The 24,343-nt window shown below is 36.8% G+C and overlaps 1 protein-coding gene across 5 annotated transcripts in view; it reads right to left on the reverse strand.

Annotated features, from left to right (window-relative positions):
* Positions 1-130: 130 nt before the first annotated feature.
* Positions 131-24,343, reverse strand: part of LOC132123601 (unconventional myosin-Ic-like) — a 52,529-nt gene continuing 28,316 nt past the window's right edge. For 3 of the 5 annotated variants that reach the window (XM_059534350.1, XM_059534349.1, XM_059534351.1), the window contains exons 2-32: positions 14,363-14,518; positions 14,166-14,281; positions 11,822-12,020; positions 11,245-11,325; positions 10,831-11,010; positions 9,832-9,930; positions 9,511-9,624; positions 9,304-9,375; positions 8,946-9,065; positions 8,617-8,696; positions 7,801-7,906; positions 7,348-7,428; positions 7,167-7,258; positions 6,959-7,053; positions 6,771-6,817; positions 6,581-6,661; positions 5,805-5,910; positions 5,009-5,126; positions 4,489-4,602; positions 4,296-4,372; positions 4,053-4,206; positions 3,790-3,949; positions 3,612-3,695; positions 3,411-3,504; positions 3,261-3,316; positions 2,490-2,625; positions 2,141-2,211; positions 1,947-2,044; positions 1,727-1,826; positions 853-1,628; positions 132-720 (exon numbers count right to left, since the gene is read on the reverse strand). In XM_059534350.1, coding sequence (XP_059390333.1) covers positions 1,602-1,628; positions 1,727-1,826; positions 1,947-2,044; positions 2,141-2,211; positions 2,490-2,625; positions 3,261-3,316; positions 3,411-3,504; positions 3,612-3,695; positions 3,790-3,949; positions 4,053-4,206; positions 4,296-4,372; positions 4,489-4,602; positions 5,009-5,126; positions 5,805-5,910; positions 6,581-6,661; positions 6,771-6,817; positions 6,959-7,053; positions 7,167-7,258; positions 7,348-7,428; positions 7,801-7,906; positions 8,617-8,696; positions 8,946-9,065; positions 9,304-9,375; positions 9,511-9,624; positions 9,832-9,930; positions 10,831-11,010; positions 11,245-11,325; positions 11,822-12,020; positions 14,166-14,281; positions 14,363-14,491 — 3,087 coding nt within the window. In that variant the 5' untranslated portion in view covers positions 14,492-14,518 and the 3' untranslated portion in view covers positions 132-720; positions 853-1,601. Of the gene's footprint in view, positions 721-852; positions 1,629-1,726; positions 1,827-1,946; positions 2,045-2,140; positions 2,212-2,489; positions 2,626-3,260; positions 3,317-3,410; positions 3,505-3,611; positions 3,696-3,789; positions 3,950-4,052; positions 4,207-4,295; positions 4,373-4,488; positions 4,603-5,008; positions 5,127-5,804; positions 5,911-6,580; positions 6,662-6,770; positions 6,818-6,958; positions 7,054-7,166; positions 7,259-7,347; positions 7,429-7,800; positions 7,907-8,616; positions 8,697-8,945; positions 9,066-9,303; positions 9,376-9,510; positions 9,625-9,831; positions 9,931-10,830; positions 11,011-11,244; positions 11,326-11,821; positions 12,021-14,165; positions 14,282-14,362; positions 14,519-23,932; positions 24,179-24,343 lie in introns of those variants that run through there. The other 2 variants (XM_059534348.1, XM_059534347.1) reach the window with 2 other exon arrangements.

Raw genomic sequence — 24,343 nt, forward strand, 5'->3', positions numbered from 1 at the left:
AGAAAAAATATAAGGGAAGCTGTGACTTACCTTAAATAATGCAAGCACAAATGCCCATCCCATACATGCTATGAAAAATACAGATCTGACATGGCAATGCTTTTTTTCCTTTTTTTTTAAATCAGCTTTAATATGTTCAAATACATTGTCAGTTTGCTTCAAAATGACAGATTTCTTCCAGGCAAGTACTATACAAATAGTATAAAACAAAAACCACAAGTTTGAATGATCTTAACTTGGGGGCCAAGAGTTTTTTTGTGGACAGTATTGGGGTATTTTTTATTTGTAATTTTTTATAAATGTCAAAAATATATATTTTTTTCTAAATACATGTGGCACTTATGCATACGCCAGCATTTATTGTGTTTCCTTTCATTGTTTTCTTTTAAGCATCCTCAACTGACACCAGCTATGATTGGCACATGTTCAATGTTTCTCTGATCATTGTCCTTTGACGGTCATGACATCAAGGCAATATCAAACAATTGTGCTATCAAGAGTTTTAGGTGCCTGAAATCCTACAGTGCAAAGGATATGCCACATTTCCACTTTTTGGTTTCTAAAATAACATTTACATTTGGTTTGCCAACATTTAGTAGTGCTTTGTTACCTTTAATCTACATATACATAAACCTGCCTCAGAGAAACAAGCCAAGTTACATATTTTTGTAGATAACATACAACTACTATTATGGCTAACTTCTCTCACAAGCTTTTACACTGAGCTTAGAGAAGTGCTAATGTGGGAAATGGCATTAATATGAGAGATAAATGTGTCCAGTGTTTTAGGAGCACAAAGCCTGAATGATTCACCACTGGAGTGTGGGAGGAAACACCACTCTCAAAAATCACTTTTCATTTTTGTCAGATCACTTATCTGATCAAAGATACTTTCTAGCTGTAACATTTTGAGACTCAGATTTGGGACTGAGAAAATAAATATTTACTGATCTTCTTTTGGTAGCTTTTCATACATGGCACGCACGCTCAATGCACTTGGTGTACGCTCTCTATAAATTTGTCCTCCTTTTTAACACATCAGCTAATATTGTGAGCAAAATTATGTTGCACTAATAGTGTGTAGAACAGGTGTAACCGTTTATCTCAAAGTCATCTTCTCTATGCAAAAAGTAATTAATACCTTTCCTATGAACACAAAAGTGTATTGGTTCTGAGTAGGTTTGGATTGCAGAATCCATGGAAAAGTAAAAGCAAATCATGGGTGAACAAATAAAACCGAAGCTAATAACTACTCATTATGAACCCTGATTTCCCTCATTAACATGGCTGAGGTCACCTTCTCTAACAAATCAAATTTTCCCAAATAAGCTAGATAAAGACAAGAGGTGCAGGAAAATGCACATATAAATTGTTATTTCTTGGCTTTGACATAACATCATAACATATAACCGTATTAATCCCCCCGAAACATAAATAAGTTTGCTCGATTTTCACAACGTAAAGCAGAGGCTTTTGGTGCAGCTGGCTGGCATCTGATTGGCAGAGTGAAGCTCCAACTTTAGTCATGTGATTGATGAAATAAGGAGCGTTTCTGGAAGATCCTGTGAGAAAGCAGGAAGTACTTGTTCATGACTCGTCCATCATCTTGAGTTGAGGCGAGGGGCAGTCTGAGAAATTAAAAATAGGTTCGTTATTTCAGTGAGAAGAAAAAAAAAAGAAGTCTCAATTAACATCCATTCAAGTTTATTTCGACAGCAATGCTCACCACAGAAAGGTGTCCATTCTTAGCTTTGGCTATCAGTAACTCTGAGCCAGATGTAAAATCTATGATCCCTTCTTTTCCTTGTGCCATGTTGAACTTTATACTGTCCATGCAAGAGAAAGCAATAGTTTTTATTAATAAAATGTATAATAATTTCATAAACGAAATTCTGAGATTTACAGAAGTCTGCCTTAAAACGTAAGATTTATTTAAAAAAACTGACCTTCCCTGGTTAATGTTAATGCTGTTCATCTTGTCAGCGCAGATGGCCACTTTGGTTAACGTCTCAATGACATGCTCACACTGAAGCACCACATCACCCTGTGACACCAATACAGTTCATATATTCACTCTGAAAGCAGTTGGTTTGGCAATTAAAAAGGAAATTAAAAGCAAATACCTGATCTCTAGACTTACTTTCTGCTTATTGTCTTCACAAGCGACATGGAGAACAAACATGCCGTCACTCAGAGAGCTGACAGAAATCCCTAAAGTAAAAACAGAAGTGGTCAGTTTTACTTTGTTGTGATTCACTTTTTTCAGTGGGTGTTATCACACTACAGCTTTTGGCATGGATGTCTGAAACTGAGGGATAGTGGCTTTTCGAACTGGGTTTGAACAAAATTCTGAATAAAGCATTCAGATCTGCTTGAAAACAGTCTCTGGTTCATTTCATGGGAATGGGATACCTTATAACTGGTATGAAAGCAATAACACTAAGTGTAAAAACAGTTTAAGCTGTGTCATTCTCGGTCTCTCTTCTCACCTTTCAGTGAGCTGTAGTCGATAGACTGTTTGAGCTTTGCCTCCTCCACAATGATGGCACTGTTTGCCATGAGCAGGAGTTGTCGGTTGCGTGCTTTGTATCCGTTTCTATCATATTTAGTCACTGGAACAGCATACTGTGGGGAAGGATGGATTATCTTAGCAGAATCACTTTTTTTCTTTACATGTGTCTATTATGCTTCACACATGGTCATGTATAGTAGTCAAGCCCAGTCACCTTTATTCATCTGGTGCTTTATACAATACAGTTTGTTAAAGCAGCTTTACAGTGTTAAACAAGAAAAACGTGTGCTGATAATGCAAGAGGACAATAGAAAACAGTCAGTTTTTCAGCTAAAGTCAGTTCATTGTTGATTTAGTGACGTCATCGTCCAGCTCAGTTCAGTTCTTTTAGTGTCCATGTATTCAAGTCAACAGTGTTGCCAGAAATTGTGTCCCCAACTAAGGGAGCCAAAGGCGACAAGTGGCAAGGAACCAAAACGCTATGATGATAGAAATGGAGAAAAAAAATGTGTGGGAGAAACCAGGCTCAGTCGGTGGCCAAACATAGTATACTACTGTACGCTGTCTGAGGAAACACTGAGAAATGAAGTAATATGTAGGCGATCTCATATTCAGTCATGTAAAATGCCAGATGTCTGACTTTTTTGGAGAGACTGATGAGAGGAAGTATACAAAAAGAGTTGTGAACCACAGTCTGAACCAAATTAAAGAGAGATCTCCCAAACAAACATCCCAGAATTTAACCAACCTTCATCTTCTCATTCCCCAGAGCCTGTTGCAATTTAGGGTTGATGTCCTCGCCATCTTTTGACACACACAGAAAAAACATTAGAATATACAATATAGGAAATCCAAACTGAGCTCTCCTAAAGTCTCTAAACTGAGGCTGAAAACTCACTGAGCCTTGTGCCCACAAAAAGTTTTGGGACGCTTTGTGGGTAGTTGTCCTTCTTGTCCTTAAAGATTTCACTTGCAACCATCTTCTGCTCCAACTGCAATAACAGATAATAAAGCTTCTTTTCCAGTAATAACCATATACAACGTAACAACAGGTACTTTTCAGTACAGTAGTCAAACAAAACAAAACAGGACAGGACACCTGGTGTTTCCATTCCGGGTTGATATTCTTGCAGTACTTCCACACCATGTTCTGCATGCAGAGTTTTCGGAGCTGCTCTGAAGCCTGTGAATGAGAAAGGAAGGCATAATCTCTCATCTCATGTCTAGATGAGTCGATGATTGTACTGATGAGGGATCATGATTGATATATATCTCACCTCAATGAGGGCGGGGGGTGGTGTTGGCCAGCTCTTATCTAAAACAGTTTTGGGCAGGCTCCTGTGCAACTTCATTAGGAAGGAGTATCGAACGTAATCCAGGAAGTATTCATTCTCTGGGCAACGTGGCTGGTGACGGTAGATGAAGCCTTTGATGAACCTGTAATAGTGACCATATTGATGATAAAAACTAAAGTGAGCATAAGCTCTCTCACATGTACTAACATACTGACTATTGTACTAGACACGTCATGCACACAGACCTGCGGATGGTGTTGGCAGCATCTCTCCTACGCTTTGCTTTTCTGCAGGCCAGAATAGCTCTCCACCAGGCTTGGACCTTGATAGCTGATTGTCGCATGTTACGGTATTTGGTTTTTTGACTGTAGCCTTTCCAGGATGACTGCAGTTTGGTAGCTGTGAATGAAGAACAGTTTGTTGAAGTTAAGTTTAGTTAGACCATCCAGTGGAGAGTTAGATGATATGTATTTGAATATGGCTCATACCAAGGCTGTGTTTTTTGACTTCTAGTGCATCTTCGGTTGCAAACAAGGTTTTGGGGAAGCGGATGAATATTTTGGTCCTTTAAGAGAAAAAAAAACGGCCTTCATCTTTTTTTGGAACCACAGAAAGAATGCAAATTTTTTTTTACACCAATATAATAAATTGCATTTTTAAAAACTTATTTGTGTTACCAACCGGCCGAGTTTGTACTCCTCAGGTTTGTAGCCGAGGTGCTTGACGAGTGTGGACACTCCATCGACCAGACGGCCATCCCAGTTTGGCCAGGTGTGTGGACACAAGGATTTATACCTGAAACAGGAAAACACAAGCATTACCCACAAAACCTAATTATATTTTAAGCAGAAAGAGGAATCACTGTTTTCAACACACTCCTTGTTCCCTTTGACCTTAATTATCACTGAAGTCCACAGGAAGTGCTGAGCTTTTAAAAGAGGATTAGAAAGTGTGAAGAGTTACAAATAAGCTTTTTGTGAGAGCCTTGCTGAAAAATAACCTAAATCAGCTAAATTGGGTTCAGGCTAACGTGAACTACAAGTTAAAAACATATTGTGGGTTACCAGTATGAGGTATGTTTGGTCTACCAACAGGGTTACACTTGAAATAATAACCAGGTCATGCCATTAAAAGGCCTGCATTAAAAAACAGTTTAAATAGGCCTAATTTTCTAATATAATTCTGTCATGTAGATGCCAACCTCTGCAGGAAGGTCTCGTAGCGACGGCGGTATGCAAAGCCAGCTCTCCTCACCCGAAGATTTTCCATCAGACCAAGGTATTTTACTTGGTGCCTGATGAGGACTTCATCAAAACGCCCTGTAAGGAGAAATATACTTCAGTTTAACAAGGCTTTGTAAAATGTAATATATGTATACAACTATAGATTTGCCACTATTTAGGAGGATAAGAGCTTATTAACAAACAAGAGACGCTAACAAACATCAACAAAAGACAAGGGCAAAACAAAGGAGCTGATGAAGTAAGAGAATCAGAGTGAGGGAACCAATGACTGCAGTTTGAACAATGACACCATTACATCACATGGAGAAAAAACTGCACAAATAAACTCAAAATACATAAACACTCAAAATAGATAGATGTATCAAAATGTATAGCACTCAACAGCCATTGAATGTTTAATGACAAAAAAGTAACAAAATTATGAACAATAAAGGCTACAATAAATTATTTTATAATAAATTATAAAATTAAATAAAACAATTTTAAATTTATAATAAATTATAACTAATATGTCTCATTTCCTATAACAATACAATATTTTCTACATACCTTAGAGTACCTTATAAATACATAATCTTACATGAATATGGCAAAAATTCTGAAACATGGAATGCATCAAAACTACCATAATACTGCCATACAAAAGCATAATAATACAGTCCTGTGGTAAGGGAACAGCTGAAAGGAATAAGAACAAGAGAGAAGAAGTGATAAATGATGCTAATACTCAAGGACAGAAAATAGTTCACAAACCTGCTTGCTTGGCATCATTAGGCTTGATGCAGCGCACGTAAGACGGATCCTTAGACATCAGGATTTCCATCAACTTCGCCAGGCTGTTCTTGAACTGAGTTGCTGCCTGGTCACAGCGAACCAACAGAACGAGAGAAGAAGAAAACAGACGGGTAGTGAGAGATGGCCAGTGAGAAATAAGCAAGAACACAAGCCACAGTGTGCAAGTCCAGCCAGGCAGTGACGATGTGGGAGAAGCCAGTGGTCAACAATGCAAGCAAACAACTATACAGCAGTCCACCCACACTCGGCCAATGGAGCTGTGCAGAGTGGGCACTGAGGTTGGGGGGATTCAGGACTAAACACAGTCACATGGAGTGACGAGGTACCACAGTGTCAGGGCATTCCTCACAGTGTGGGTGGCATGCAGATTCGCAATTTCATGGACAGAGGCCAAGCTGCTGTGGTTTATGTATAAATGCTACTATCAACCGATTCACAAACTAATTTTTATGTTTATGGTCCTGTTTGAAGGTAAACAATAACATTTGACATAACATACATATATCCTTCTAGAAATAGTAGTATTTAAGTTAAAAAAGTGAATACTTGAGAGATTACTTTTTGAATCATAACTGGATGGATATATAGACAGATCTATATATATATATATATATATATATATATATATATATATATATATATATATATATATATATATATATATATATATATATATATATAGATAGATAGATAGATAGATAGATAGATAGATAGATAGATAGATAGATAGATACCGTCTCTGGGCGTTTCTTGTCTGTGAGTTCTTCTCGGTCAAAACACTGAGTGAGGATTTTATTTTCGGACATACACATGGCCTGAAATTACAGACACATTATTTAATTATTAAAATTTCAGTCTTGATATGTTGCACGTTTCTTATCATATATATATTAAAAAAAAAAATTTCTAGGCCTGTTCCCTCACCTCTTTCAGGTTTCTGAAAAGGAGATCATTGTTTTTGTCCAGGAAGCCTAGAAGTTGGCAAATACATAATGACGTTAGTAAACGCTCAGCCTTGGAAAAATCTGTGGGCATAAGTGTCCGCTTTTGTTCAACGATATACTCTCTCTGTTTCTTCATTTTTAATCACTGCCCTTTGTTCAGTAACTGACCGTTCACATTGTAGTTGACTTCTCCTGCGTAGTGGATCAATCTGAACTCCTCACGACCCATCACTTTACGGGTTTTTCCATCAGCCAGCTTGTGACTGTAATGTTGTACAGATGTAGATATAAATATCATATATATTGGTTTGCAAATGCTCAGTATATGATTTTAGGCCTGATGTTAGAAGGACAAAGGGAAGGTGGCGTGACTGACGTTAGGAAGTGTGCGTGGCCACCGACAGTGTCCTCAAGCTTCTCCAGGAAGGTGATGTCACTGGCATCTCCAGGCCGGAGACACTCTTCATCCTGTAGAAAGAGAGGCAAATACTTTTAGATTCAAGCAACTTAAAACAATATCCAATATGTTGATGGAAGTTCACAGAGAGCATTCTCACCAAGATGGAAATGATTCCTTTAAACTTTTCCTCCACAAGATCACAAATGATCTTGTTGTTAAAATATTGCACTGGCTCCCACTGGAGAACACAAAAACACGAGCATTACTGCATTTGAACTAAAAGGAAAATATTCAAGATTTGTGATGTTGTTTTTGATATAAAATTCAAGGAATGCAAAATTAAGAGCATTCCCAGTCCACCCACGAATCAAGGCCACAAACAAGCTTTCTTTAACAGTTAATGCTTCACAATGTTTTATCTGCAGTGTGAGAGGTCAGTATTACCATACTAATACAGCATGAAAATAAAGCCCACGACACGTTTGCCCATAATGTGCCCAATGAGATGCGGGCAAGACCCCATTCCAGTACCCCATACACAACTCAGACATATGCTGAGCTGTGTATGTGTACAGTACGCATATGTTCATGTGTTTCTGGGAATTCTCACCGTAATTCCCTCGGCTTCATATTCCTCCTGCTCCGACTTCAGAGTCAGTTCAATGAAGAGCTGCTGCAGCTTCTCATTACAATAGTTGATACAAAACTGCTCAAAACTAAACAAATAGACAAAGAGAGGCAGAGTGAGTTATCTCTGAAAATTAGTCTGATAATACTTTTGTAATAAATAAAGTTTCAAAGATAACCAAAATAATAAAAAAGGCTTTATTTTTCTATTTAATTCATGAAATATTATTTGAAAATACAGAATATAAAAAAAAAAATTAAAATGATTAGTATGATAATTTATATGATGAATTTCATATATGAAAATATTTTAATGTACTCGTAAAAAAAAAAAAAAAAAAGTTATATTCATATTAAATATTCATGCTAAAGATTTACTATTTAAAACAAAAATATAAAATATATAATTTATAGGCTCCAGTAACATGACATAGGACAAACTCAAGTACAGAAAATAGTTTGGAGAATGGATGGATATAATTATCATTAAAAATATAAACAAAAAATAAATATGAAATGTAAAACAATAGAATTACAATAATATTTAATATTCTCATATAAACATGTCATTAAATATTACAATAATAATGCAATTTAATTGCTTAATTTAAAATATTAAAATTAATATTCAATATTTATAGCAATATCTTTTTATAGTTATATAAAATAAACAGTGTATACAATATTACATAAAATAGTAATATAAGTAAATATAATAGTATATAGTATATATATATTGTTAAATTGTATAACATGAATATTATATAAAATGTAATTACATTTTATGTATTTACTCTACCTGTTGTTCTGAAATACCTCAAAACCATAGATGTCCAGTAGACCAATGACGGAAGCGCTCTTACTGTTGAATGAATCATCCTGTGAGACATTAAAAGCACAGAAATATTCAACAACAGCTGTGGCGTACCGTTCAGACTAAACATTCACAGTCTGTAAGATCATATGGCAAGACTGTATTACAATAACACATCAGATGGCATGCTATTTCCAGGCTTTCTCCATGTGGGGGCGCTAAATATTCACTTTCATATTTTTCATTCATACTAGCCTCTATGGGAGAATTTGCTAAGCCATGGAGCTAATGTTTTTAACAGAATGAGTCCATACCTTGAAGGCCAGAGAGTCATTAATTTTGTTGACCAGCCAAGTAAAAGTACGACCGTATATTGCTTTAGATAAGGCGTCCCGTGCTGAAGCAGCCTGCTCTTGATTTAAAGGACTCATCAGCTACAACACAAACACATGCAGTGGAATTATGGGAAACATTCATTGCAATTATTATTACATATTGAACATACAACTTTTTTACACATCAACTCTGAAACTAAATACTCAGAACAGCTAAACAGCACTATTTTATTACAGATGGTTTAAATAAAAGCTTTGAATTGAATCTGTGATTTAAGATTCTTCATATTTGAAAGAAAATGTTAATATTTCACTCTAGAAAAAACTGGAAACATACCTCTTCTCCTTTGGCAATGATCTTTTTATGTGTTAGAGCCTCCTTAAGAACAGTGCCGTCCACACCTAACAACTGCAATAATCATAAGTTCACACACAAACAGTCAAACACAAACCCCTGCCATGTAATTTCAATGCACATGGTTAGAGGTTTAACACAAACACTTAGATTATTAAACACAGTGATGTAAATACACTGTCCTATTACCTTGGCTAAGTATTTAATCTGTGTCTCTGTGGTGATGTAGGCACTGCCATTGTCCTCTCCGCCGTACTGAACATTCCCCAAGTGTAGCACACTGGCAATAATGTTCAAAAGCTCCTGTGGAGAGAAAGGGATGGTTGTGAATGAGAGGAACGATCACAATTTAATAGGTAAAGTGTCATTTCTGACACCAGATTGCAAAAATAAGAATTGTCTGCCCAGACAAAGAGGGAGAAGTTTCTGTCTCTTGGAGAAAAACATTCGCTCATTCTTCACTGTGTGTGTGTGTGTGTGTGTTGTGATTGGTCGGTTTGCCTGTCATACCTCTACTTCATCATCGGTGAAGCCAATGATGCTCAGGGCTTTCCTCACTAACTTCCAGTCATTGCGGTCATTTATGGAGCTCACTTTGGGACAGTTACCCTAAAAATAAAAAACAACACACGCACGATCAACACAATACAGGAAACCAAGGGAGGAGGGGCTCCTCTTCACTTCCTCTATTAAACACCAGGGGAGCAAGAGGAAGCAAAAAAGGGACATTCCTGCACACTTGTGGGAAAATTTATGATGCCATTTATGAATACTAATACAAAAGTCCAACATAAATGCTAATAATGTGGTAAACTGAGCTGAAAAATATATGAATGGGTTTTTTTGACATTTGATTATTAATGCAATTTCCGCATAAAAGACAAAAATATAGATAATTGTGAAAAAAAAAGTTTAAAATGAGAATAAGTTATGTTAGTCAAATTTTTGAGAAATGGCGAGAAATAAGTTGCAAAGTTGCAAAGAGTCAAAACTATGAGATAAATAGTGCCAATAATGACAGATATAAATGATTACGTTTTTATGTTTTTCACCCTAAGAAACATTAAAACAGAAAAAAAATAAAATAAATGACACTTGCAATTTCGAGATATAAACTCATAATAACAAGAAATTAAGATGTTGTCACAATGCAAGATGTAAAGTCACATTGTTTAATATAAAGTCGCAATAACAAAAAATAATGAGATTGTAATTGAGGTATATAAAACCACTGTGAGATGTAACGTCACATTGTAAGACAGAAGATGAAAGTGTGAAAAAAATTAACATGTAGGAGACACAAAGATTATTTTTTTTTACACTAAAGATGGAAACAGGCTTTATTTATTAAATGGAGAGACGACAGAAACAGATTGAAACCAGCATGACCCAGTGTGGCTGAAGCATGTGTGCTAACTTGTAAGCACAGCTTTTTCTCAAAATACAGTTTTCTTCAGACTGTAGACATCTGCTGTAATCATAACAAAGAATGTGAGGTCTGTCTCTCACCTTCACCAGATACTGGTACTGTTGGGCATTCTTCTCCAGGCCCAGTCTCCTCAGCAGATCTTCCTCTCCTCCCTCGATAAGCTGATAAAAGATGTGAAAGTTCCTCTCGCCGTGGCTCTGGTGCACGACACGTGATTTCTCCAACAGGTAGTTAATGATGTGACCTCCTACTGGAGCACCCTGCCAACGGGGACACCCAAAGGGAGAAGCAAAGGGAATAATACCGGGTTTCTGACACACGTGGAAGCATGCATAACGTCACACAAACACATAAACACGCAGGTGGATGCAGCCAAATCCCCAAACCAAGGAGAGCATTGTAAGGGTAAAGGTGGATCACAGCAATTGAGATGTGAGCTTCATTTAATGATCACTTAATGACAATAATATTGTTAAAAACATTAGCAAACTCACTTTGAAGTCGAACTGAATGTCCATGTATTTCCCAAAGCGACTGGAATTGTCATTACGTAGAGTTTTGGCATTTCCAAAGGCCTGAAAGGACAAAACCAAACAACGACGGGAAGGAAAATTTATTTATATAAAATTAAGGACGGCTTACAGAAAAACAAGTGATATCATTTAGACAAAAGCGATTATACGCAAGCTCTAGCGGATGCACACACACAGCCAGTTTAAAGGGAGGCACCACATCTGCAAAACATCTGGCAGAACGGCCGTCTGAGCTGCTTCCGTAGGCCTTCTCATTTTTAGACGTCCTTCATGTATGCGCCAGTCTTATCGCACAGATAATAACAGTGGCGTATAATTACAGGAGAGGTTTACAAGGACTACAAACTGCTCAGAATAAACTCAGCATCTTTTCCTTGGCATCGCTGAGAGTCATTCAGAGGATTTTTTCGCCAAGACAGCAGTCCAGGGCAACAATTACTGCCCGCACTGATCTCACCACTATACGCAGGCATTTGGAGATTGGTAAAATTGTATGTCATGAAACCTGTTGGGTTAGATGTGCTGTGTACATGTTTACCTCCAGCACAGGGTTGGACTGCAGCAGGCGATCTTTGACAGTCTGCACATGCTCACTGGCTGGGCAGGTGACGGCGTAGTACTGCAGAACCTTTTTGGAGGCTTCGGTCTTGCCAGCACCACTCTCACCTGAGATGAGGATGCACTGATCTCGTCTCTCAGTCCGCATGGAGCGATACGCATTATCAGCCACGGCATAACTGTATAGGGAATATGTCAAGATCGTAAAAGCTTAGTTATGTATTTTAACAAATTATTATTATTAATGCATGTATTTAATTAAAATTAAGCATTTCTCAAAATCTCTCTTGGTGTATAACGTATGTGCAATGTTGCTTCAAATTCCTTTTCTGGTAGCATTAAAATAACACATTCTTTTGGTAAAGCCTAAAATGACATTCAGGTGTCAGTAACATTGGTGTGTAAACACTGTAAAAGCCCAGTGAGGATGGAGTTGCCAATGGCTTTCAAGATGAAAGAGGAGGGTGACACCAGAGACGGTCTGTGTTTTTTCAGCTTACATAAGAGCTGAGATAATGCTTTCATCACGTTTACACATCTGTTATCAGAGTGAGATAAAAAATGCGGTACAGCGGGCGTACGGTCTGCTTTCAGTAAACTATAACTTTATACTTCCCTTTATGCCTCCAGACAACTGAAAGCTCCCATACACACACAAACCTTACAGAAAAAAAAATCTATGAATGTTACAATTGTAGAAGAACTTCAGTTTATAGTCCTTAACATTCCACAGATATTAGGGGTGTAACGGTACGTGTATTCGTACCGGACCGTTTCGGTACAGGGCTTTCGGTACGGTGCACGTGTGTACCGAATGCAATATTTTGTTTTGTGGAACATAAGTACATTTTCGTGTTTCCAAACAAACATATTAAGTAGCGGAAGTCTCCGCGTTCAGCGCAAATCCCGCCCTGCAGCTGATTCTAAGGCCGGTGACACACTGGATGCGTGGCGTGAGCATGGCGTTTCTGCTGCGTGTCAGTTGCGTGACGGCTGCTTCGAGTTTTCTGTGTCTTCACACACCAGAATCGTGCCTGACGTGGCGCTGGCACGCTGCTGCTACTGTAGGTGACATAGAGGGAGGCCGCCGACAGACCAGGCTCTTGTCTTCACGACAACAATATCTATACTTCATGTTAAGCATAAATATAAAGCCTACTGATAAAGGACACCGTCAACAGTATTGATGGCAAAATAGACTGTTTGACAGGTGCAATATGCTAGTGTGTCACCGGCCTAAGGTTTTCAAAAGGCATCACGCGAGTGTGAACATCACTACAACTAGGAAAAAAACTATTGTAATTCAAACGCAGCTCCCGTCGGCATTTAAACAGACCTTTGCTCTTACCTATTGCTCCAACGCAATAACGAAATCTGAGCAGGTCTAAAAACTGAAACTGTTGATGCTGCACTTTACACTTCGGAAAAGTTATATATATATATTTTAAATATGAGCAGGCCTACAAGCTGTGATTGGTAATGCTGCACTGTAATCATAGTTATTTATTTATATTTTTCATTATATTTTATTATATGATATTGGTTTGAGACTGAGAGTATTTTATTTAGTGGAGAACTTTGCAGCAGTATTTTATTTCTTATTCTTTTTTTATTTTATATATACTTTATTAAAAAGTATTAAAAAGTGTAAACGAATTGTTAAAAAAAGTAATAAACAACCTGCAGTTTAATGTTTCCATTTTTTCCCTTACTGTACCGAAAATGAACCGAACCGTGACTTTAAAACCGAGGTAAGTACCAAACCCTGATTTTTGCGTACTGTTACACCCCTAACAGATATTACATGGGAATTTCCTCTTCACTAACGGAACACAGCAAGGAAGATAAACAAGATCCACCAAGTACATAAAAATATGGCATTTTGCATAGTTAATACTAATATATATTTAATAATTTGCATTTAATAATGAGTAGTCAACAGAAATTTTGTAGTCCTAAAATGTGGAAGAGAATTTGCTTTTTCGAGCCACTGGTTCCCTCATTCACGTTTTGTGAAATTTAGATTTATTAAAATGCCAAACATTGGTTGATATCAGCCTTGGACGATATGTCAGTCGACCACTACATCAAATGTGAATTCTGAAGCTGCTCTATTTTTATTTATCATTTTTTAACCGTAGGTTTCTAAATAAGGACTACAACTACCATAATGATGTGAGTTTACACGCTTGACAAATCAGACCACTGCTGTAGTCCTTATTTAATAACAACATAAAAAAAACATTAGCCATCCCATTGGACTAATCTGCGTAATAGAAGAGAGCAGAATTGTGGGTAATGATGACTTGTTGCTGATTGCTTACATGTGAGGTGAGACTTCATAGAAATTGACACCCCTGTATCGCTCCATGTGCTGTTTAGTGTAGATCTCCAGCTCTTTATAGGGGTTCATGGACACCAGCACAGAGCCAATGTACGTCTGTGGGAGAAAGACAGACACACAGGAATCAGATCAATACTCTGGGATTTGAGCTTTAAGAGCGAATAGAAGAGCTCTTACATAAATGAGGTTCTCCTTGAAGCGTTTGCGGAGGTTCTCAATGAACGCCACCTCGCTGGTGTGGTTCTCCAGCAGGACAAAGTCCTGCACGCCCACCCGGTCCCTGGCTGTCAGGGCGCTCTCCATCATGACCCGGATTCTGTCGCTGCCCACAGTCTGACAGAGAAAGAGCAGATGTGAGATACAGAATCACACTTACACCCTCCAGACACAGAGCAGAGCGACAGAGGTGATATATAAACACAGCAACATACACAGCATGTCAAGGCCCTCTGAGAGCCTTGAATAAACTCAACAACTTCATCATGACCCCTCCCATTTCATAACACACAGAGTTCAGCTCATTTGAGCTAAAGAAAGCTTTTATTTTCAAGTATTTGTATGAAAGATCTGTCAATGAACCACTCATACCAATGCGAACAAAATATCACCATCTAAAACAGTAGATTTGACGAGCACAATTTTAAGCTCAAGTTAATACTCTGAAACTTTAAAAGTACCAGGAAGTACTACCTTGACTTCTTTTTGATAAGGTACCACCATAATACCACGGTTTTCAAACACATACCTTAAAACGAAGAAAGTACGATACAATACAATTCAAAAGTCAGTAAAAAATATATTTGTGAAAAAAATCATCTTAAGAACACAAACTAAAAAAATGACAAATAAATTGCAATTTAAAATGTATTCAAATGGAAAGTTATTTAAAATTGTAATAAGGTTTCACAATATTTATATTTACTGTATATTTTATCAAATAAATGCATCCTTGATGAGAATAAGAGATTTCTTTTAAACACATAAAAAAAAAATCATTGGTACTATATTGGTTTTTAGACATGGTTTAATTTATCAATACTAATTGATAGTGGATATGTATTGGTTTATATTAGATATTTTATTGTACATGCCCATTTACATAATTTTTACCTTTACATTTAAAAACTCAAATAATTTTTAATTACCTTGTTCCATTTAAATAACTGATTTTTCTTTTTGGAGTTTTAACATATTTAAATAAAAAGAGCACAAGGTAAAATAGCTACAAGGTATTGTTGGAAGTACTAAACACCGGTGTATAAGAATCTCTCACACACACAAACACACTCAGATGAACAAATGTGTGATTATGCATCGAAATACACACGGTCACATTGTGCGAATGCACCAGCTGCCACGGCTGATGTTTTGCTATTGACACAGCAGCGACCGTCCCCTGGAGGGAGAGAAAGCGAGAGACAGATACAGAAAACCTGAGCAAGCACTTTAATTAAGTTGATGTACACCAACTACAACTGGCTAACGGTGGGAAAAAACAAGCCGAAAGAAAAACGTAACAGGTGAGCGGGAACAGTCGACAAGTGTAGTGGCAGGATGTGTCTTCATTGTCAATCTGTCAACCTGCTGAATGAACCAAGAGGTGCACCAACTCTGAAGGTCTAACATGGCCGTGTGTTGCTTTATCTTGTTCTCTATTAGGATGGTTTTGTCCATAGCTATGTGGTTGCTAGTGTTCTGGGTGGTCGCTAGGTGGTTAATTACTTGTCTCTTGAGTACCTCCTTCAGTCTAAATGTATGGGATTTTTTTCTACCCCTTTTATCACCAGGCGAATATCAACAAAAAAATTATTATATTATACTGCACATACACTACTATACAAAAGGGGCAGTGAGATGTAAAAGAATTTATAAAATAAAATTAATGCTTTTATTCTGCAAGGACACATTCATTAATTGAACAAAAGTGACCGTAAAGATTTTATAATAATACACAAGTTATTTTATACTTTTCATTCATCAAAGAATCTTAAAAAAAAAAAAACATTTAATTTTATATTTTATATTTAATTTTACATATATTCAATTTTTACATATATTTAATTTAAAATTATTGCAATATTTCACAATATTACGGTCTTCACTGTATTTTTGATTAAATAAATAAGGCCTTGGTGAGCCTAAGATCCTTCTCTCAAAAACCAAAAACTTAAAAATAAATTAAAAAAAAAAAAAACGTATTAACCCCAACCTTTCATATAGTAGTGTATATATTTGATTCACACAAATAAGAATGCGGACACACAGACCCACAGATCAGATCTGAAAACAAATCAGAAGTGTGAAGTGAACATACTGCACTCTTTTCTTAATCAAATCTAATTGTTTGTCGCTCTTATTTTGCATGCATATTCTTCTGCATTGACACAGACCTGAGTCATAATAAAAACGAAGCACGCTGGCTAGACAGACCATGACATCATTTGTTGGCCAGCTCAAGCATATAAATGTCCTGGCCTTCAACAGATAATTTCCACTGCAGCTACTGTACTTCAAGACAGTTGTATGGTACAGATCTGTGACACTTGCATAATACAGACAGCTTTTATTTTGATTAAATATTTGCTGATATTAACAAATAATAATATTTGTGCATCACCTAGATGTAAAACCCTTATAGCCGCCAATAGCCAATAATAACAAATCTAATCGTTAATTTAGAACAAAAAAAATATGCCACAACCAGAAAGCAGACCCTTGCTACTTTCTCCAGAAACAGGCTCCATTACGGCACTGTTCTTTATAGATTTGCTTTCCTGTTCTTTCTTTCCCACTTCTGGTCCCTTTCCTCATGCATGCAGTTGTATAAGACAAGCTACATGCCTTTCTAATGTTCTCACTTTTCCCAAATCCTGCTCTGAAAACAACGGACTGAAAAGCTCGAAACAGGAATGTGTGCAAATTATTCTCTCTCCATTTCACTCCAACTTTTTCTGAAAAATTAAAAGATCAAAAGAGGGAGCGGTTTGTTCTTTGTGAACAATAATTGCCTTATGCATGACCTTCTAACATCCTACTGATTAGCTTGGTTCTTGTGTTCAGAGCTGTTTCAGGGAGATCTGCCGAGTCGAGCTGCCTTCGTCAGCACTTCTCACATTGCAAGACGACATTAGCAGTCTTTGGAAACAGACGGATAGAGACCAGAGGTTTGATTACCAAGATAAATTTTTTGAAAGAGTGAATGTGCAAATCAAACACTCCAGAATTTCCTTTCTCTAAGGTCAATTCTAATTCTGTCCAGTTAACAACTCCTGATATAACCGGAGGATGATGAAGAAGAGAAGAATGTAGTGCATTTTTTCATAATTAATGAAGGCAGTGGATAAAGGTCACATTCCTAGATATCCAGAGCAAAGTCATGCGCTCCTACCCTTCTCACAGGGAAGAATGGAGAATGGTGAAGAAGAAAAGCACATCTTGTCTGCTTGCTTATGATTTTTAGGTTACCAGTTTCTATACTGATTGAGTCATCTGGCTCACTTGTGACCTCTCTCTTCTTTTCTCAGGAAAGAATAAGGTGTGGAGACATCCAGACTATTGTGGAGAGGCACAGCTACATTAAAAACGATGACGGATGCATAAAGGTGTTGGTAACTATTACTATCCCAACAGACTAAATAAGGGTGTTTTCTCACTTGGTTCAATTGCCTGGTCCAAACCAGAGTTTGATTGCTCCCCCTCCCACTACCCCACACTGGTTTGTGTTCATACGGTGTTTTTCGGCTACGAACCACGCTATGTTTGCATCCTCAGAGTGGCAGTTAGGTAACGACTATGTAACGACGCAGTGCGTCAGTCAAGCTTATCAGGAAAGCGAGTGAGTAAACACATAAATACACAGTTTGACCAATTCATACGTCATATTGAACTATAGCAGTTCAATTCCGTGATTTAGTACATTTGTGTTCACATCAGAAGCAAACCATACCCCAGACAACCATTCCGAGACGGACTCCGGTACGGTTCATGGGTTCACACCCAAGTTCAGAAAACAGCGTTCACACTATCCAAACAAACCGAAGTCTGACGTCAAATGAACCCAGGTGTGCACCAGAAGTGATGGGGTGAAAGCCCCCTAAAACTACAAAGTCAACTTTTTTGATTTTTTTTAATATTAAGAATACATTTAACAGTCAGGGGAATTATTCTCCTGCATAGTGCCTTATATTTTTTATTTTTGACTGCTTTTTTCAGTTCACTCATGTCCTTCACTCAGTGCTAAAGTTAAAAAGACCTACAACATTAATCACTAACCACATGTGGATATGTGTGAGTAGAAGTGTGGGATATCTTGTTTTGGCTCGTTTTTTAAGAGAAGTGTAAAAAGATCAGACGCCTGCAGCTTTGATCCATGCAGATGGTTGTGTGGGGGGGCATTTTTAGCACTTCTCCAAATGTAATGCAACTTTTTGGCCCCTATTTTGCATGCGATTGTTCATAGTCATGAAAATGCAATGAAACACTTGTAAGTGCTTTAAACATACTTAAAAGCTGTGCAAAGACCCCAGCACACGCCTTGCTGAGCACCACATTATATCATCCTCTTATTAAAGCAATATTCATCAATAAATCTTCAAAGAAGATGTCTTACATTGCTCTTTTAATTACCACCACACAGATGGTGAGAAATACCATGAGTGGCATTGTAATTCACGCCGGTCTGCTCAGTCGATGGCTTTCCTTGTGTTAAAGGGGCTGTGTAGGTTTGGAAAGTCAGCTGGTGGCTTTCAAACTTCAGGGGGAAAGTTGACAGACAGGTGTGACTGGCTCTGTCTAAACGGGTGAAGAGTTTTACATCATATGCACCCCCTCCACATGTTGAACTCACAGACACAAACATGCTTTTTGACTTGGAGAAGATATAAAATAACCAGTTATTAGGGCTGGACAATAATTCTATGTATCGTGATATAATTTTTTTTTTCAATAACGGTGATATGATTTTTAAACATTTCTGGTATTTCGATATACATTACCAATATTTCCCATACACTGATTTATTTGTGCCGTTTGACTTGAATACTGCACATTTCAAAATCAAAACACATTGCGGGTGTTTTATATGAATGTATATCTGAAGGAAACCAACTGTCTTCAGAAAAGTTTCGATGGCATTTTCAATTTTAGCTGATCAAATCAGATTCACTTTATCTTGATTACAGACGTTACTGGAGAAACCGCTGGTTCTACCGCTCTCTCAGCGCATCCTGCTGGAGGACAATCAGTTTGCATTCAAGTCCATATCCAGCAACAAAGTTTTTTTTTCTCTGCAGCAACTCAGTATGGAAGCATATGGGTAGCAATTTTCAATTTGGAATGTAACATGCAAAATGACAATGCAATATGTAAAATGGCAATGCATTTCTGTATTTACATTTACATTTTCCAATACATTTATGCAACGTATGGTGCAAAATGAAAATGAAAATGAAATTACAATTTTCATTTGCCATTTCACACACTAGTTTTAATATGTAAAATGAATACTAATTTTAACGCTTTATAAGTTGAACTAAAAATTAAAATGTATTACAGAAATGATTAGATATGACATGTTCAAGCAAAAACTGTGGCAAAATTATCATTCAAATGCTATTTTTGCATTAACTGCATTAATTATTTTTTTTTTTTGCTATTTAATTGCATTAACACTCACAGTCAAGACACTTACGATTGCATTTTCATTCAATGTCTCGCAATGAATGTAGCAAAATTCAATGTGCACATTGAAAATGCATTCCGAGCCGATCACGTCTCCGCCCCCTCCCGCCATGTCAATCACTGCGTGAACAAGGCGGGGCTTGCAGAAGGTCAAGAGACTCAAGACTCAAGAAGAGGATTCAAGTGAGAGAACATGGACAAGACAGTTGGTCCGTGTACGTTTTGATCATTTCGGTTTATGGCTTCAATATTTCATTCGCACTTGTGGGCGGAGCTGAAACGCTGCTTCTATCTGATAGGTCGAATCGCTCCACCTTCAGCTCGGTCTTTTCATTCTTTCAGGCAGAATAAGAGTCAGTGCGAGTGAAGCACTGTAATGTCTGAACAGAATTTTCAGCATCATTACTCCAGTCTTCAGTGTCACATGATTAAATTCTTTGATTAATATAAAGATCCAAAGATTAGCTTTTATCTGAAATAAAAAAGCTTTTGTAACATTATACACTATTCCATTCAAAAGCTTTGAGTCAGTATGATTTCTTTTCTTTTTTTCTGGAAATAAATTAGACATTTTTATTTAGCAAGGATGCTCAAAATTGGATTGATCAAAAGTGATGATAAAGACATTTATAATGTAACAATTTCTATTTCAGATAAATGCTTCTCTTTTGAACTTTCTATTCATCAAAGAAACCTGAAAAAATTCTACTCCGCTGTTTTCAACATAATAAATAATTTTTGAGCAGCAAATCAGAATATAAGAATGATTTCTGAAGGATCATGTGACTGGAATAATGATGTTACAAATATAGCTTTGAAATCACAGGAATAAATTACATTTTAAAATATTTCCAAATATAAAACAGTTATTTTAAATAGTAAAAATATTTCAAAATTGTACTGTTCTTGCTGTATTCTGGATCAAATAAATGCAGGCTTGGCGAGCAGAAGAATTTTTTTAAAAACATTAAAAATCTTACTGTTCAAAAACTTTTGACTGGTAGTGTACATTAGCCTATAGATTGAAGTTATATATATTAATATCAATTAGGTGAGTCTTAGACGATTATTTGACAGTGATTTCACATTTACTGTTTGTATGAAGGCTAAATTAAAAAAAAAAAAAAAAAGCTGAACATTAACATTTGTACAGTTTTTTTTTCTCTAAAATATATGGTTTTAAATGAGATGTCATAGACTTGGCATTTTTCATAAGTTTGTATGCACAAACATCTGTTGTGGGCATTCTTGGCAGTTTTTACTAGTGTTCATATTGATATCGTAGGGCTGGACGATTATGGCCTAAATTCAAAACCTCGATTAATTGAACATTTTACCTCGATTACGATTAATGACCGATTATTTTGTTTCGGTTTTGTTTTTTTTGCCCTCATAGTTCACTGACAAGGTTTGTACTGTAAATATGATTGACTATTAAAAGTGAGATATCAGCGATCTGACATCATAGCTCACTATCAGCAGTTATTTTATCTATGTTCGTAACATTTCTTACTAGGGTTGGGTATCGTTTGAATTTTATCGATTCCTAGTTTAGATTCCAATAAGATAAAAAATCCAATATAAAAAAATTAAGTCAAACATTTAGATGTCAAACATTTTTACAAAGCATTCTGTTGCAGCTGAATAACATGAGCAAAAATAAGCAGCCTACAAAACACTGCAAGAGGAATTTTGCCTGTGATTAAAAAAAAAATACCAAAGCAAAAACAACTAGATTAATATAAATTTAAAATATTAAAGTGTTAAAGACAAGTAATAAGATAGGTCAGTAATAAGAAAGGAACAAACAAATCAATTAGCAATATCATAAATAAATACAACTAAACTAAATTTCAGGTACAGAAACTAATTAAAAGTTTAAAAACACTACATAGTTTTCTTTTTATAAATAAAATAAAGATGAATCAAGTAAAGTTATTAAATATATTCAGTCAAGATCAGTGAATGATTTTCTTTTGTTCTTTGATTAACATTAATGACAGGCAGCGCGTTTATTAGGCTGTTGTCTTTTTAAGCAAAAATACTGTACATGTTTGTTTTCTTTCTCATCTGTTTACGTTTATGTAAGACAAAAATGGCTGTGTTTATGATGATATACTGATGTAGTTTTCTGTATCGTAGTTTCGACTCAGAACAACCTTTTCTACAGTTAAAATACACAGAACAGTCCGAGAACGGACACAAACCGGGAACCCACAGCGCGACCGCTGCTCTCTATGCACGCTCTATGCAGGCGCCATCACTGTGTTGAACCGACGTTCACCTCCGTGTTTTGCTTTTATGCCACTGACTGGAGAGCAGAGTCATGTGGCTACACACACGCTAGTTTGGTTTTAAGGGGAAGTGTTAACAGGATTAAAAAAACGAAATAACCGACATGGGAAAATTACGTCGGTTAGAGGTTATGAATTCTGGTTTTCATTATTTTTTGATTAATCGTCCAGCCCTATGATATCGGAATTCTCATATCTGAAATTAAAAAATATATCGTGCTATAAATTCTGGCCATATCATCCAGCCCTACCAGTTATCCTTCATTCCAGCCTGCCAGACAATGCAATGCATTCATGTCCAGAGGGCATCTGAAGAGCACGAGTCGGGAGAAGTGTAAACTGCTTACTGGACCGCCACAGTTTTCCTGCCCAGTTTCATTCTTACAGTGTCTCCCACCCAATCGCATATAAATGTACAGCTCTGGCCTTCCTTAATATCTCAGAACCGAGTATCTCACATCTTTTCAGTTGTTCCAAGCAGCATACCACTATGTAAACTTCATTTCCTCTCCCTGAGATCTGGCTCTTCCTGTGAGCGGTGCAGCTGTTTATCAATTCAGTGGAATCTCGAGCAAAACTGCACCAAATACCATAAATCTATTATCAGCTATTCATCAGACTTCTGCTGTCAATCGTCTACGATAAAAAGTGCTGAAATTCGATCACATCTAAAGTACTGCTGACCGCAAGGTGTGTTTATTTGAATGTGAAATGATGCTCTGCAAACGACACTCAGTGAATCACGACACTGAACGAGTGAAAGGTCTCAAACACAAAGCTTGTATGATGAGGTCTTTACCTTGAGTGCTTGTTCTTGAAGTTTCTGTTGGCTTTCAGAGGAAGGTCGCAGATGACAAAGACAGGAAGAAATGCAGCAGGGTGGAATGACCCGATGACAGACGCCAGTTTCATTCTCTCTCTCACTCTAGCCTGGAATTCAACAGTGACTGCTGCTGGTCTAAAGCCAGAGATTGCTACACTGCAAGATTACACTATGACATAAACACAGATACTGATAGTCCGGCGTGTAAGAGGGTCCCAAGATAGAATCATCGCCTGATAGGACAGACAAACTCCAAATCCTTCATTTCAGAGGAAAAGTGATCTTCACTATTTATATTACTATTACAATTCAATAAATACTGTATGAGGATTTAGAGACCAGCTGATATTCATGCCTATGAATGCCTTCTGAACAACCTAGTCAATAATGCAAAATTTCTGTTTACAGAATATTTTTGAAATGACCTTATTTAAAAAAAAAAAAAAAAAAAAAAAAAAAAAAAAAAATTTAATTGGTACTAAATGCTATATTTACATATTTTTAGATTATGTATAGCGTTATAATGTACAAATCAATAAGATTCTATAATTACATTCTTCACACACACTAACACACAGTATGTATGTGTATATTTAAATATATACATATGAATATATATATATATATACATATACATATATATACACACACACATACATACAGATTATATACAATGAATTATGAATTATTATATCACATGTATTTAAATAAATGCACAATATAATAACGATCACCCTACTCTCCATTTATAATTAAAATTCATATAAAATCCATCACTCCCTGTGATACTTGCATTCCAGTCGTGCTAGCAAATCTTTCCATAATCTAAACACAAAATGAACTGACGACTTTAGACCAAAAACCCATATTTCATTTTCATAAGACCCTCACTGACATTGCAGAAATCTCCCAGCTGCTTTTGTTTAGAATGAAGCATGCTGTGGATCTTACCATGCCTTGATACATCATCTTCCCAATCTTCCCAGCTTGTTGCTGTAAGTATATGAATTAGAAGTATTTCCAAAACACTCTCGTTTAAGAAAGTGTGCCAAGTTTGTTATTTCAACAACTTCTGCCCTATGTGTGGGAGCGTCCCAGCTGCCATTTCTTCAGCTTTAACGTTCCTCTCCTTTCCTGCGTTTCACTCTCTTTCTCACTCCCTCTCTCCCCCCTTGCTGCCTGCGGAGGCACGAGTCAGTCCTTCTGAAAGTGACACCCCCCCCTCTGCCCCACTCGACTCGTTTGCTCTGTCCTCCTGCAAAGGGATTTACAGCGAATGCTAAAACTTTCCAGCCCCCCTGTAGTAGCCCTGCATGTGCCTGTCTTTAAAAACCAGCCAGCCTTACAAACTAACAAAAAAAT

Source organism: Carassius carassius, chromosome 41 (genome assembly GCF_963082965.1).
Source record: "Carassius carassius chromosome 41, fCarCar2.1, whole genome shotgun sequence".
NCBI classification, from domain to species: Eukaryota; Metazoa; Chordata; class Actinopteri; order Cypriniformes; family Cyprinidae; genus Carassius; species Carassius carassius.